Here is a 14,384-nt window from a genome sequence, read left to right on the forward strand (position 1 = left end):
GCACAGCAGATGTGAGGACCTTTCTTGAGCTGCTGACTGTTCTGTCTGTGACTGTGTCACATCAACTAACTTTTTGGAGCAGTATCTGCGTGTTAGCAGGACACATCACCTATGGCACATGCCTCAAAACCTAACACTCCTTGGGCCCCAGGAGCCCAGAATCAACTGACAGCCATGGTGATAGTCAAGGACAGGTGACTATGTTTATATGAGCATGTTCCTGTGACAGGAATGTCCCCTCCTTCTGCCATCATCTATGTGAACATAAACAAAAGGATTTTTTTTTTTTTTTGAGACAAAGTCTTGCTCGTCACCCAGGCTGGAGTGCAGTGGCACAGTCTCAGCTCACTGCAACCTCTGTCTCCCGGGTTCAAGTGATTCTTGTGCTTCAGCCTCCAGAGTAGCTGGGATTACAGGTGCCCACCACCAGGCCCGGCTAATTTTTTTTTTTTTTTTTCTGAGACGGAGTCACACTCTGTTGCCCAGGCTGGAATGCAGTGGCGCAATCTCAGCTCACTGCAAGCTCTGCCTCCTAGGTTCACGCCATTCTCCTGCCTCAGCCTCCCGAGTAGCTGGGACTAGAGGTGCCTGCCACTAAGCCTGGCTAATTTTTTGTATTTTTAGTAGAGACGGGGTTTCATCGTGTTAGCCAGGATGGTCTCGATCTCCTGACCTCGTGATCTGCCCGCCTCGGCCTCCCAAAGTGCTGGGGTTACAGGCGTGAGCCACCGTGCCCGGCCTAATTTTTGTATTTTTAGTAGAGATGGGGTTTCACCATGTTGGCCAGGCTGGTCTCAAACTCCTGATCTGCCCACCTCGGCCTCCCAAAGTGCTAGGATTACAGGCATGAGCCACCATGCCTGGCCAAATGAAAGGATTTTTTTTTTTTTTTTGGTGCCCGGGCTGGAGTGCAATGGCATGTTCTTGGCTCAATGCAACCTCCACCTCCCAGGTTCAAGCGATTCTCTTGCCTCAGCCTCCTGACTAGCTGGAATTACAGGCGCCCGCAACCACGCCCAGCTAATTTTTGCATTTTTGGTAGAACTGGAGTTTCACCAGACTGGTCTCGAACTCCTGACCTCGGGTGATCCACCCATCTAGGCCTCCCACAGTGCTGGGATTACAGGTGTGAGCCACCGCACCTGGCCGAAAGGATTTTATAATAGATGCATGTCCCTGTTCACCCCAAAGTCAAGTTCAGGCGGGATGCCAATAATGAGTCCACAGTGTTTCCATAAAAAGTAAAATCATCTACAAGTTAAATTTCTCTCTAAAAAGGCCACACCCCTTATAAACAATTTACTTTTTATAAAAAGACAAATGTACATATTTACACACGTCCTTATGTGTTCACACGTGACTTAATGGTTAGATGACATTTCCAATTTTAAGTCATACCAAGGCGCTCACACTTCCCTCCCTGGGCCTGCTGAGGGCTGCTGGGGCTTGAGGGGGTGGTGGGCGCCGAGCAAGGCACTGTATAAATAAATGCAAAGGCCAAGAGCTCGGGGGAAATGTTAGTGTACACCTCTGATCAGAAATGTGGCAAGAGCCACACGAAAAAGTGCCAAGTGTTTTTCCCAAGCCCCTCAGCCAAAGCAGGGAGCAGGGCAGAGCTCCTCTGAGGCTGAGGGAGCATCGCCCCAAAGGACCCCACTTTCCTTCACATTTCACTGGCTTTGGAACAGTCCCCAGGGCTCAGCTGAAAAGGGGGTAGTTCTTTGGGAACAAGATTCATTTAGTGCAATTTTCTCTTAGTGCAGAGCCAGCCCTGGGATTGGTGTTATGCTTTTCTGGGGTCACTGGTCTGTTCCCCTAGGGGCCAGCCAGTGACAGCAAGACCCTCTCCAAGCAGCTGGGCTCAGAGGAAAAAGCCAGACACTGACTCCTGTCCAAGTCCCTGACCTCACACACTGGTCTCAGAACCTCATCTTCCCAGGAGGCAGGCCCAGCTTTACCCCACAAGAAAAACCCAGACACTGGCCTGCCAGGCCCTGAGAGGCCAATGACCCAAGGAGGGAGGCCCCAGCCCCACTTGGCAGTGGGGTCACACTTGGCTTTTGAGGGGCCCACAGAAGTCCAGCTTCTCTGCACCATATCCACCATGATGCCAGGTCCTGCTTGCCTAGAGGAGTAAGAGGGGCCCAGGGGCCCTGCTACGGTGCACAGGGAATGGCCTGGATGGAGGGCAACCGGACTGGGGTCAGCAGGCTGTCCAGCCAGGTGGCATCCATGTTCTTCAGATCTGTGAAGACACGCTGTAGACTCAGCCCAATATCCCCTAGAAGATGTGAAGAAGGTTGTATGAGGGTAGGGGACAGTGGCATAAGGTGTGCTTCCCCCTACCCCTGAAGGCCATAGACATGGCCTCTGCTCTTCCCAGCACAGCAGTAAACATCCACTCAGCTTCAGGCAAACCTTAAGGCATGGCAGCAGTAGCTAATTCACAATGTGTCAGAACCCCAGGTGCTTTACCGCCCTGCTCCCTGGCCCCCCAAGCTTTCTCCATCCCTACGTGGTTCTCCCTCCTCTAAGAAGCCATAAGGATCCAGGGCCTTCTTACCCCCTGGGCTGTCAATTTCTGGCTCCTCCTTACAGCTAAAGTCTCCATAGACAGAGGTGGGCTGGACTCCAGGTTCATTGAGTAGGTACCCCTTCCCATCCACGTTTGTTGGCTGCCACTCCGACTGCTCCAAGAGCTGGGGACAGAAGAGCAAGAGGCTATCAACCCCCTTCCAGTGCAGACTCACCCTGTGGCCCTGCCCTCAATGCGCCAGCTCCTCTTAGCCAGGATCACACCCTTGGCCATTTTCATCTCAGATAGGATGCAGAAGTGCACTGCAGTGAGGACAAGGGTCCGGGAGGGAGGAGGCAGAAATGCATGTTGGCACTGGTCCTCAATTCATTTTCCCACCCCTCTCACACCCACTCTGGTATAGTATCTCCACGACTTCCCTCTCAACTGTGTAAGGACACAGTAAGAGGGAATGTGGCTTAAAACAAAGGTTAGCATAACAAATCAAGAAAAGATAACTAGAAAAGCTAGAGATAAGGAACTACGTCCATGTCTCAATTTTTTGGGCTGATGGAACAGCTGAGGTACAACCACTGCAAAAACTTTTTTTTGAAATGGAGTTTTGCTCTTGTTGCCCAGGCTGGAGCGCAATGACACGATCTCGGCTCACTGCAACCTCCACCTCTCAGGTTCAAGTGATTCTCCTGCCTCAGCCTTCAGAGTAGCTGGGATTACAGGCATGCGCCACCAGGCCCAGCTAATTTTTGTATTTTTGGTAGAGATGGGTTTCACCATGTTAGCCAGGCTGGTCTCGAACTCCTGACCTCAGGTGATCCACCCACCTTGGCCTTCCAAAGTGCTGGGATTACAGGCATGAGCCACTGCCCCTGGCTGCAAAAACTTCTTTATATTCACTTTCAAAACTGAAGCAGAAAAAAAAACCTGGAGGGTAATTTGCTAACTTTTTCTATAAAGCCATCATCATATTAACAGATCCTAAAGGCTGATTATTGAAACCTGATGTGCATTTTCCGAACTAGCAGGGCTGGGGCATGTTGGGGCGGAGGATGCAGGCCAGGGACCCATCGCTCATAATGCCTGACTCACAGAGCTGTCTGATGCCCCAAGGCTTGCTTCAGGATGGCCTGTCGGAGGCCAGGCCTCCCACCTGCCTTCCCTACCCATGGTGGCTTTCCCACCAGTCAAGCCACATGAATGTGGCACTTGTGGGATGATGCAAGCAGCCAGGTGACAACAGCAGCTACCCATCCTCTGATTTTGAAGCTTCACTGGTTCTCTCTCCTCACTGAGAAACAGTCACTTCAAGAGTGCCCAGGTAGGAAGGGGCTTTACCTTCATGATGTCCTCAGGTAATTTCCCTTCCTCATCCTCATCTGTTGTAGCTGTGGATGGGGAAAGCAGAGAGGTTGGCTGGCAGTCAGCCACACTCACCCTGCAGTTCCAGTTCCAGCCCACCAGATCCCCCTGCCCTTTCTGTCTCTCTCTCTCTCTCTGACACACACACACACACACACACACACACAGAAACACACACACACACCCCTCCCGGTGGACCTGTCTGCCATGGAGATTCCAGAACAGGACACTGGCCTGGTGACTCAGCCTCTCAAACCCTGAAGCCACACCTCTTCCCAACCCCACCCCACTTCCTTCCTCACCCTGATGCTGGGCTGCAGAGGAGGAAGGAGAACCAGCACCCCAAAATAAAGCCCCGGCCCCCTTCCCTCCTCTCACCAGCCCCCACTGTGCTGCAGCCCACTCTGAACTGCCTTCCTAGTGTCCCCGTCGCTCGCCTCCCCCTATGGGGGCTAAGACTGGGCAATGCCCAACTCCATCAGCTCAGTGCCAGGTGGAGTTCTGAGCATCTTTTCTCTCTCAGGAATCCCTTCACAGGACCCAGACAGTCAAGCAGGCAGGCCAGGCCCCAGGAGCACCAACCTTCAGAGGTGGAGGGCATGGGTGACACCTGGAAGTTGTACAGATCACTGGTGCTGTCCGGCACAACTTCCACTGGGATGTGCCAGTCAGGGAGAGTGCTGCTGACAGCACACGGCGACAGTGCTGGGGGACAGCAGAAGCCACGGGTCAAGGCTGTGTGCTTTCTTAGTTTGCAAAACATCAAGCGCCCCCCACCAACCCTGCAGCCTGCACTAATGGGCCACCATGTGCCAGCACCATGCCTCCAAGAGAAAGAGTCATCCCACTGATCTGTAGGGTCCCCTGCCAGACCTGGACCAGCTCACCTGGAGTCAGGGCCCGCTCCACCTCCAAGTCCTGCATGTAGCCTGGAACTGTGTAGCCGCTGTGGTCATCAGGCAGAGTGGAGCTGCTGAGTCCATCAGAGAAGGTATCAGGGCTGGAATCCCCACATGACTGTCGAGGAAGAAAGCAGCTTAGGCCCAGGACCACCTTAGCCCTTCTTCTACTGCTCACCCTGGCCCACAGGTGACCAAAGGCCTGGCTGCTTAGGACCACACTCACCTTCCTCTTGGCCTTGCTCTTAGCATCTCGGCTGGACTTCGACTTTCTTTCTGTGGGGCAGACAGGCTGTCAGCCTTGGTGCAGGCTCTCCAGCCCCAGCTGAGCTTCTTCTACCCTCCCTCCCTGAGGGCTTCCCAAGGACCCAGAGTCCTTGGATACCTTTTCTCTGGTTCTTGGTGAGAGGTGGAAGCATCCGGTACACTCGCACAGCTGAGCTGCCCTTGTTCCTGCTCTGGTCCTTCACCTCCTCGATATCTGGCAGGGAGTTCATGGCACAGCGAAAGTTGGCCTTCCACGTCTTGGGATCTGGCTCCTTTTCCCCTGCTTTGTATCGGCCTAGAGGGCAGGAGAAAAAAGAGGATCGTCAGGGCCATGGGTAGGGATCCTCAGCTGCCCCTGGCCTAGAGGAGGAAGGCAAGGGTACCCCTGAACTCTCATGCTACCAGAGAGCCACAGTGGTCAAACCAGCAGGTACTCCCGGTGACACTCTGCAGGTCCTAGGCCCTGGACCTTCTCAAATGCCCAGGCTTGGCTTAAACACATCTAGCAGGCCTCAGTGAAGGGCCCAGCCAGAAGCACTAGAGTCCCCATATCCCCAAAGTGTACTATCTGTGTCCCAGACCATGCCCAGTCTTCCTCCTTGGGCTATCAGCAGCCAGAGGGTAGAGTGGGCACAGACTGGGCAGCAGAGAACAGTTACTGAACGGGTGGGCTGACTGTTCTGAGATGGGCCTAGAGCTCCATCTCTCAAGGATAAAGGAGGCCACCAACCACATGAGCCTTGGACCAAGGGCCTTGGTCAACACAAAGAAAAAGGCAGACCTGGGTCTCTTTCAGTGCCCTGGCTTACAGCTGCTTTTCACAGATGCTTTTGCCAGGGAGAACGTTCATCTAGCCACAAACTCCCTGAAGCCACACACTTTCTAAGATCTTGGCTTTATAAATCCCTTTGAGAATTTGCTGAAATGATCGACTCTCTTCTCCAGAAACACAAGTCTGCCACCAGCCCCTCTTCCCAGTAATTCTGCATATTGTCTCGGGGAGCTCAGGGACCCCAGTGAAGAGCCTCTGTGTTAACGTTAGTGCCTCCTCTTGTCTCTACCCTGGGCTTCCTAGGCCTGAGTCCCAGGCACACACCTGTGTGAATGGCCCAGCTCCGGAACAAACAGGCATCCTTGTTGATGTCCCAGCCATGCTTGGCAGCATGCTTCCATGGGATCTGGAAGATCATCTCCTCCTGAACAACACACACATACACATGAGGCTGTGTCAGCTCAGAGACCACAGACTTTGGGGCTGAGTCTGAGACCCAGGCCTGCCCAGACAGGTCTGAAAAAAGGCTGACTTCCCCTTTTCCCCCTGACATCTGGCTTGGACTGACCCATCTTGAGGCTGGCTTAAACAGACCACTCTGGATCTCTCAGGAGGGACACCTAGTTTGGATGAGCTGCAGCATTAATAGCTTACAAAGACCTCCCTCTGCCTGTTACACATGTGCTAGGACCCACACAGGGCACCCTCCCCCGAAGCCCTGGTTTTGAAGCTCTGGGATGTTTCTCTCTGGCTTGTAAGCACCAACATGGAAGTAAGAACTTCTTCCATTAGAAAGGACTCCTCAAGACACCTGGGAGCACGAGCTCTTACACAGGGTGTCCTGGTCATACCACTGAGGGAGCTCTGGGCTAGACTTGGATGGTGAACACTGTGTAACCCTGGCATTGTCACTGTATCTCTTTGCCCCTCAGTTTTCTCTTCTCAGAAATGAGAAAACATATCCAACAAAATTTTGAGGATTAAAAACCAAAGGATGTGTAGGGACACAGTGACAAATATGAAGCCTAAGGTCTTACTGTTATTATATCACTGATGGTTAACAGTAAAGATTTCTGAGTCAGACAGTTCAAGTTCAAATCTTGGCTTCATCACTTTTTGTGTGATCTTATGATCTATCTCTCAGTGCCTCTGTTTACTTATCTGAAAACGATGACATTAATAAGATCGACCCCACAGGACTACTGCGAGGATTAAATGACACGATGTAAATAACATACTTAGCAGGTGCCAGGCACACAGGGAGTGTTCAGTAAACATCAGCAATTATTATGAATACTATCACTGCTACTAAGTCTATAGGGTCTATGTTGCCCCAGGTGCACCAGCTATAGGCTTCTTGGGCCAGAGTGACTGGTGCAAGATTAATTCGTTTGTCCTCTGCTAAGCCAGCCACCTTTCCGCCCAGCAGCATCCACTTCTCAGTCTTCTATTTGTTCGATTGGAGCCCTGCAGGGTGCTGTGTATGTTTGTAAGGGTCTCCCTTAGAGGAGACCAGAACTCCAGCTCTGCAGATACTGGGAAAGTCTTGCTGCTAGAAACCGGAAGTGCCTTCAGGTGGGTGCCCTACCTCAAGAAGGGAAGAAGGCAGGAGTCATGCAAGTGAGGCCCAGGCTGGGCCGTGCACACTCCCTGCATGCAGGACCCACTGGGAGAAACATCTGCCTGTCCCGTTATCACTTCCCTTTTTGAGCTGCATCTGAAGCTTTGGTCCCTCCAGAAGTACATGGGTTAAAACAGTGGCAGGAAAACCCAAAGAGTTACACTCACTTTATTAATCCAGATGAGCCCCGGGATTTGGTTGGAATTAATCTGCATCTCTAGCCAGGGTCTCATGCGCATCCGAGTGATGGGCATGTTGGCTGTAAAGAGAAGACAGAGGCTCCAGTCTGGAATCTGTTGAACAGTACCTGGGCACTGAACTGCCCCACCCGAGGTCACTTAGTTACCCTCCCCTCCCCTCAGCCAGCTACTAGGTACTACACTCAGTGCAGAGGGGAGCTGCGCTGGAATAAAACTGCTCTCCAAATTTTTTCAGCATCTTAGGCAAAAATGCTTTTGCCCCTTCCTTCAGCCCCTCCCAGCCAGTCTCTGGAGGAGACAGGCATGCAAGTGATGGCTTCAGGATTCATGTGCAGGAAAAGAGACAAAATGCACAGATATCCTAATTTCAGAACTTTTCGCTCAAAATTCAAATCCTTTGGGAAGGGAGGGACTTCTTTTGGTTGATGCCAAGAATAAATTCCCTTGACTTTGAGTTGTCACCACTAGTTAGCAAAGGGCTAGCCGTCACCCTGAACAGCCCCCTCCCGCCCCCCTGAATCCATTCTACGCCTTCCTGACAGCCACAGCGCCCACAACGCTAAGACAAGGACGCTAACCCTTCCGGCCCGGTTTCCCCTCCTCTGGAGAAGTGGCCCACGGAACACCTGTGGCGCCTTTTCCCGCAGTCTCTGTAGGTCACGATTCCCTCCAGCCACCTGGGCAGTAAGCCAGCCCTTGCCACCAGCACAGGGAGCCCAAAACCTGGCGCCTGGGCGCGGAGCTGGGACCGCCGAAAGCCGGGAGCACTGGGCGACCACGCGTGGGCTGACACTCGGTCCCCGGCACGGCGTGTGGATGCGCGAGACGAACGTAGCGGGCCACCTACAGGCCCCTGGCGGCTGCGCGCACGCAGATCTGCGAAAGCTGCCGGGCGCCGGCAGCCTCGTCCGGGTGGGCGGTCCACGCCGCGGCCCGCCCTCCCCGCGCCTCGGCTCGTAGCTCCTCCGGCGCCCCCCGGAGTCCGCGCGGAAGCCCGGGCAACGCCGCGCGCCCGCGAGTCTCCAGCCTGGAGCTTTCGACCCCCCACTTCCTGGTGCCCCGCGCGCCTTTTATTCGACACCGCCGGTCCCCCGCGCCTCAAAGGCGGACTCACCTCTGCTGCAGGAGCGGTCCGGTGGCTGCGCGCGAGGGTCCCGGCGACGCAGGGGCTGCCGTGAGGGCGCACGGAGCGCGACTCCGCGTGGAAGAGGGAAGAAGGCAGAGGTTGCCGGGTTCTTGAGGCCGCCGGGCACGGCCGGCGTGTACGGGGCACGGCTCCGGGTGGCCTCGGTTCGGCAGGGCTCGGGCGCACGTCCTGCCTCGACGAAGGAGTGGCGAGCTCTGCCAGGGCAGCGGCGCCACCGAGCAATCCAAACACTTAGCGGGATTCCCCAGCCCTGGCCGGCCCCGCCCCTGGACAGCCGCGCGGGCGCCCATTGGCCGGCTGCGCGCCGTCATTTCGGGGAAATCAGGCTGTTGTAGAGCTAGCGGCGAAGGGGAAGTACAGGGCGGCTGCTCCGCCCCACCCTCTCCGGCCGGGCGCCACCGCCCCGGGGCCACCGCGGGCCCGCCCCGCGCGCTCCCAATCCACCCCTGCTCCGGCTCGCCCGGAGGAGGGCTGCCCGGGACAGCCCAGCGCCCCCGGCCCCAGCCTCTCTTCTCACTCCGCCTTCTCCCCGCCGGCTGGCTCTTGGGGCCATCGTTTCACCCTCCTGGCGGGGCGGGGGCGGGGGCGGGGGTATATCTCCCGAACGCAGGTGAGGGGATCGCCCGAGCACTTGCCGCCCTCTCTAGTGGGAACACCGGGCCGAATCTCCCGACTGGCAGCCTGGCTCCTCAAGCTTGCCAGTGGGCTATCAAGAAGGGAGGGTTTCAGTCCTAGAACTACCCCTGTTTTTAGGGGTGACCCTCTCCCTCCAGGTCACTCAGCTGCCCTGGGGAAGTGAAGGAGGCAGAAAGCCTACCCTGCCCCGTGTGCTGTCTGGGGCTGCTGGACCAGGGGAAATCCCAACTTGGCCGCTGCTGGCACAGCCCCCAAGGGACTCAGGACCTCAGTTTTTCAACCATAAAATAACAGTAGCCCTACCTTGATGGTTTGCTGTGATGGGAAGAGATTGTAAAGCACTATGCTCTCCACTCGGGCAACAGACGCTGAGTAGTTTTCAAGGTCGCCGTTGCAGGATCTAACAGTGACCAGGATGACACCCCACCCCTTTTCGGTCTGCCTCCCTGGGACTCCCCCTGGCTGGCTTTAGGGAACAGAGGAGGAGAAGGGGTTCAGAGAAGCCCAGACGGCTGAGTGAGGGTGGGGGTGGGGTAGCTCTGATCCCTCCTGGCACTCTTGCCTCAGGCCGCCTCCAGAGCCTCTCTGTGGCCCGCGTATGGGAGTTCCTCAATGGAAGCATTGCTGTCATCTCTGAGTCCCCAGGGCTTGGCCCAGAGAGGTTCTGGGCAGCATGGAGGAATTAGCTCAGGGCTGATCAACGCCATGGGCCTAGCCAAATGGTTGGGGAGCCCAGGTCCCATGCTCCTTGGTAAGGGCCCCTACTTAACTCTCCTCACAACTAGTCCCCGCCCCACTTATAGTCCTAGAGACTTGACTGGGTGTTCATTTTCCATCCAAAACTCTGGCCCAGGAGGCTTCTTCCTTCAACTCCCTAAAGCTCCTGACTCAGAAGTAAGTTACTCTCCCAGGGGTGTCATTTCCTTCACCCCAGCTCTCCCTCCAGGGCAGCACCCCATTTTGCAGGCTATAAATAGACACACCCATGCAACATTCGACTTGCCAGTCACTCTACTACCTCCCTCCCATAGAGGAAATGCATGGGTTAATCCCATTCTGGCACATTGCAAATTGAGTGCTGTGACCAATGCCAAACCTGGTTCCCAGGATACCAGCAGGAATAGGCAAAACTATCTACCAGATAGAGGTGGGTCAGGAGCTAGGAGAGGAAAGGAGGTAGGAGAAACTAAGGAAGGAACCTAACTGAGTGTTAAGCAAAGTGGAGGGCAATGACACTCTGGAATGGAAAGATGGGGTTTGGGGTACTTTAAGTGACAAATGGAAGTAGGGACTTGCTACAGGGACGAAGACCTTCTGAGCAAGAATAAGAGAAAACAAGTGATTCCTGAGTTGTGGGATCCTTTCTTGGTACAGCAAATAGATGCTTGTCCTTCCCCTGAGAACCTGACACACCCACTGGAAAATTCAGGATGAGATTAGGGAAAGGAAGTTTGCATCCTTGTGGTCTGATAAGTTGACCACAGTGACCCTGTGAAGGCAACAGGACACTATAAAAAGTGCTTTAAAACAAAAACTTAATTTTAATTCACAGATACAGGTATAAATATACCTGTATATGCATATGTATATTTAGCCATAATGAGCATCTTTCCGTGTGATGAAATGTACTTATGCAATATCATTTGTAATAGGCATATATTATTCTTTCATAAGGATAAATAAAAATTTACCCAATTAATCCCCTATTGTAGGACAGTTAGGTTATTTCCATTTTTTCATAATACAAACAACACTATTAGCTAAATCTTTGTGCACATCAATAATTTTTTGCTTAGGAGAAATTCCCCAGTTAGGATTTACCAGTGAAACTGTCATTTACATTTACATCTTTGACCTTTTTTTTTTTTTTAACCTAGGGATTCTTATTTTATTTTGAAGCCTGTAAGAATATGCTTATTATGACTAGGGGTGCTATAGTCCGAATCAGTGAAATAAAGCTAAGCCATGTTTAAGTACCCAACATTTTTATTGTAATGGCTTTTGATGAATCACACTCTAAGATGTAGAACATTCTGTGATCCCCAGCAGAACACATAGGCTCCTGTAGGCTCTTAGTAATTCGGAGCCAGCCCTTTTCTTTCCCACCTGGTCTTCTGGGTCTTCCTTCCCTGTATCAGGTTGTGATTTCATAGTCCAGGACCAGACTATTGTTGCCCCAACCTCCTCTTGGGCCTCCCTGCCTATTAGTCCTGCCCAGGTAGATGGGAAAGATGGTTCCTCTGCACTGGAATGATCCCACTAACTCGGATGATCTCCCTAACACTCGGGGCCACCCAGGAGCCTTCTGAGCTCCCCTACATTCAGCCCCACATTCAAATCTCTGCTCAGTCTGGTCCTGGGGTCCCATTCCAACCTTCTGTCCCTGACAGCTTCCCTACCCTTGGCAGTAGGGAAGATGAAACTAAAGGGGGATGAAAAGAGAACACAGGATTTGAGTCTGAAAGCCTGGGTTCTTATTGTGCTTTTTCCACTTGCTATGTGATCTTAGCAAGTTACTGTCCCTCTCTGGGGCTCAGTTTTCTCATCTGTAAAATAGAGATAATCTCTCTCCATCTCTTCTAATTGTAAAATTAGACTATCAAAAGTATTTCCAAACTGTAAGACATAAGTCAAATGAAATGTATGAACAGGAACGCATGAACCTTTCACTGTATTTCCATTATCTGAACACACTGTGTTTGTCCCCTCATCCCTGTCTCCTCAGGATACTTGGCAACACTTGCCCTCTCTCAATCTCTCTCTCCCTTGCCCACCCCACCACTTCAATCTCTGTGTCTTTTTTTAAGGCCCAGAGCATATGCCTGATCTCTTCAAAATGCCCACAAAGCAACCAACCAGAAGTCCTTTCTTTTCTCTCCTTGGACCCTTTGGTCCTTAACTTTCGTGTGTTGCCTTTTCACCACTGGTCATTTTCTACGTGGTGGGAACAAACTCTGGGGAACAAACTCTACGTTTTTTCTGTGAGAAAAAGAACTCTGCATGTTTTCTGTGAGAAATCTAAGCAGGCTACTCATGCCCAGCAGCTGAAGCGAGCTAGGGGTCAGCTGAGGGTAGCCAGCACCCTGCACTGTGCAAGGTCTTCCTTACAGATGCCTCTCATCCATAGCCTCACTCTGTGAGTGTGAATTCATTGTGTGGCCTCTCTGTATTGGGGCCTGGATTTTTCTGTGCTGGCAAGAGGAGGCTAACTGGCTGGCAGGGCCTCCTTTGAAGTGACTTCTGCAATCAGGATGCTGAAGGCAAGATCATCTCACACACACATTCACACACCCTGTGGGAGCCTCTACCCTGAGAGACCATTCTTGTCCCCAGTCCCCTCCCTCAGGCTCTCAAAACACTGTTCACCCCCTGAGTGGGCTGCAGTTAGTCCTGAAGCCCAGAAGCATGGCTCCCAACATGTCACCATGCACACACACATCAATGCACAGGGCCACACGGACCACACTAAGCTGATACTGCCATCCTTGCACTCCCCGGAAGAGTGGCTACCATGGTAGGCACTCAGTAAATCCTAGTTAAGTTGATGCATGACCCCTCTTCCTCTGGAGTTTAATGTTCTTTCTATCTCAGATTATGAATTCTGTCAGATACAGACATTTCTTGGCAACCTGTGGTTAAATCCTCTGCTGATAGAGATGAGTGTGTGCTCAGAAATGAGAGTTTGTGAGAGCTGAGGTGCAGGTGCCAGTGAGGTTTAAACTAGGTGTTTTTTTGTTTTGTTTTTTTTGAGACGGAGTCTCACTCTGTCACCCAGGCTGGATGGAGTGATGTGATCTCAGCTCACTGCAACCTCTACCTCGAGGAGTTCAGCAATTCTCCTACCTCAGCCTCCCAAGTAGCTGGGATTACAGGCACCCCCCACCACGCCCAACTAATTTTTGTATTTTTGGTAGAGATGGGGTTTCACCATGTTGGCCAGGTTGTTCTCGAACTCCTGACCTCAGGTGATCCACCACCTTGGCCTCCCAAAGTGCTGGGATTACAGGCATGAGGCACGGTGCCCGACCTGAACTAGGTTTTTGACTGGGAGACCTGCTACCTGTGGAGCCTGCTACCCAGAGAGGGGGCCACGGTCCCCAAAGCAGATAAACCCCCCAGCATGCCTTCCAGGTTCCAGGTCCAGAAGTAGTAGGGCTCTCTGAAATGCTGAAAGCCTTCATCTCTATTTTCACAGAAACCTGGAGGCAGGCAGTCCTAAACTGTGAATTGCAGAACACAAGCCAGAAATAAAAGCATCCAAAAGCTTGAAGGCAGAATCCAAGGGTCATCACCCTGCCTGCAAGGAGCCTAATTGGAGAGAAAGAAAGTCCCTTAATTCATTCAACACGTATGAATCACATGCAGGCCTGCTTTTTGGTCAACCCCAGGTTTGGTCCTGGAGATACACTGGGGCACCAGACCAGCCCCTCCCCTCTCAAAGATTTGGCAAAATATGCTGTATGACACAGCAGAATAAACGTTGCACTGTTATAAAATTCCTAAATGCAGAATGTGGGGCTGAAGCTGGCTGGGAAATCACTAGGGGGTCATGATAGAATACTGAGCCAAGGAATTGCTCCAGTGCTCAAGGCTGTTCCGGAACCCCCTGAGAGCGGGGCGGGGTGACAGTGTGGGCTGCCGCTGATGGCCGCTGCGGAGCTTCATTTCTTATAAACACCGCCGTTGGGAGGAAAGAGAACTCAGCCCCCTGTCAGTCCCATGGGGCCCCGAGGCCGGGGGAGGCTCCCGGGCCAGGCCCAGCGGTCGCGACCTGGAGCGGGGCTTGATGGGATCAGCACTCTCCTCCCCCGCGCCAATGGGTGCTGCAGAACGGCCCACGCCCACTGCCGTTCGCCCGGGGCGCCCCTGGCAGGCTTCTTGGTCTTTGTGGGGGCTGCAGCACCTCCACTTCACCGTGATGTGGAGTCCTTCGCCCCCAGGTGACCCACG

The 14,384-nt window shown here is 53.1% G+C and overlaps 1 protein-coding gene across 2 annotated transcripts; it reads right to left on the reverse strand.

The window, feature by feature from the left end:
- Positions 1-1,258: 1,258 nt before the first annotated feature.
- IRF1 (interferon regulatory factor 1) lies at positions 1,259-9,018 on the reverse strand. 2 transcript variants are annotated; one of them, XM_030818541.1, is made up of 10 exons: positions 8,766-9,018; positions 7,619-7,710; positions 6,155-6,254; positions 5,177-5,353; positions 5,018-5,067; positions 4,780-4,909; positions 4,475-4,597; positions 3,869-3,918; positions 2,564-2,699; positions 1,259-2,281 (listed from the first exon to the last, which is right to left on the reverse strand). In XM_030818541.1, the coding sequence occupies exons 2-10, from the start codon at positions 7,703-7,705 to the stop codon at positions 2,157-2,159; spliced, it is 978 nt and encodes a 325-aa protein (XP_030674401.1). In that variant the 5' UTR covers positions 7,706-7,710; positions 8,766-9,018; the 3' UTR covers positions 1,259-2,156. The 2 variants fall into 2 exon arrangements, with proteins under 2 accessions (XP_030674401.1, XP_030674406.1); XM_030818546.1 differs by lacking the exons at positions 6,155-6,254; positions 7,619-7,710 and having other exon boundaries at positions 1,264-2,281.
- Between the last annotated feature and the right edge of the window lie 5,366 nt (positions 9,019-14,384).

This window comes from Nomascus leucogenys, chromosome 2, assembly GCF_006542625.1.
Source record: "Nomascus leucogenys isolate Asia chromosome 2, Asia_NLE_v1, whole genome shotgun sequence".
NCBI classification, from domain to species: Eukaryota; Metazoa; Chordata; class Mammalia; order Primates; family Hylobatidae; genus Nomascus; species Nomascus leucogenys.

Excerpts from the sequence above, each read along its gene's own strand:
- IRF1 (XM_030818541.1), bottom strand. The coding sequence starts at position 7,705 with ATGCCCATCACTCGGATGCGCATGAGACCCTGGCTAGAGATGCAGATT. Across the intron at positions 2,700-3,868 it reads TACCTGAGGACATCATGAAG|CTCTTGGAGCAGTCGGAGTG; the intron begins GTAAAGCCCCTT and ends TTCTGTCCCCAG. Across the intron at positions 2,282-2,563 it reads AGAAATTGACAGCCCAGGGG|GGGATATTGGGCTGAGTCTA; the intron begins GTAAGAAGGCCC and ends CACATCTTCTAG.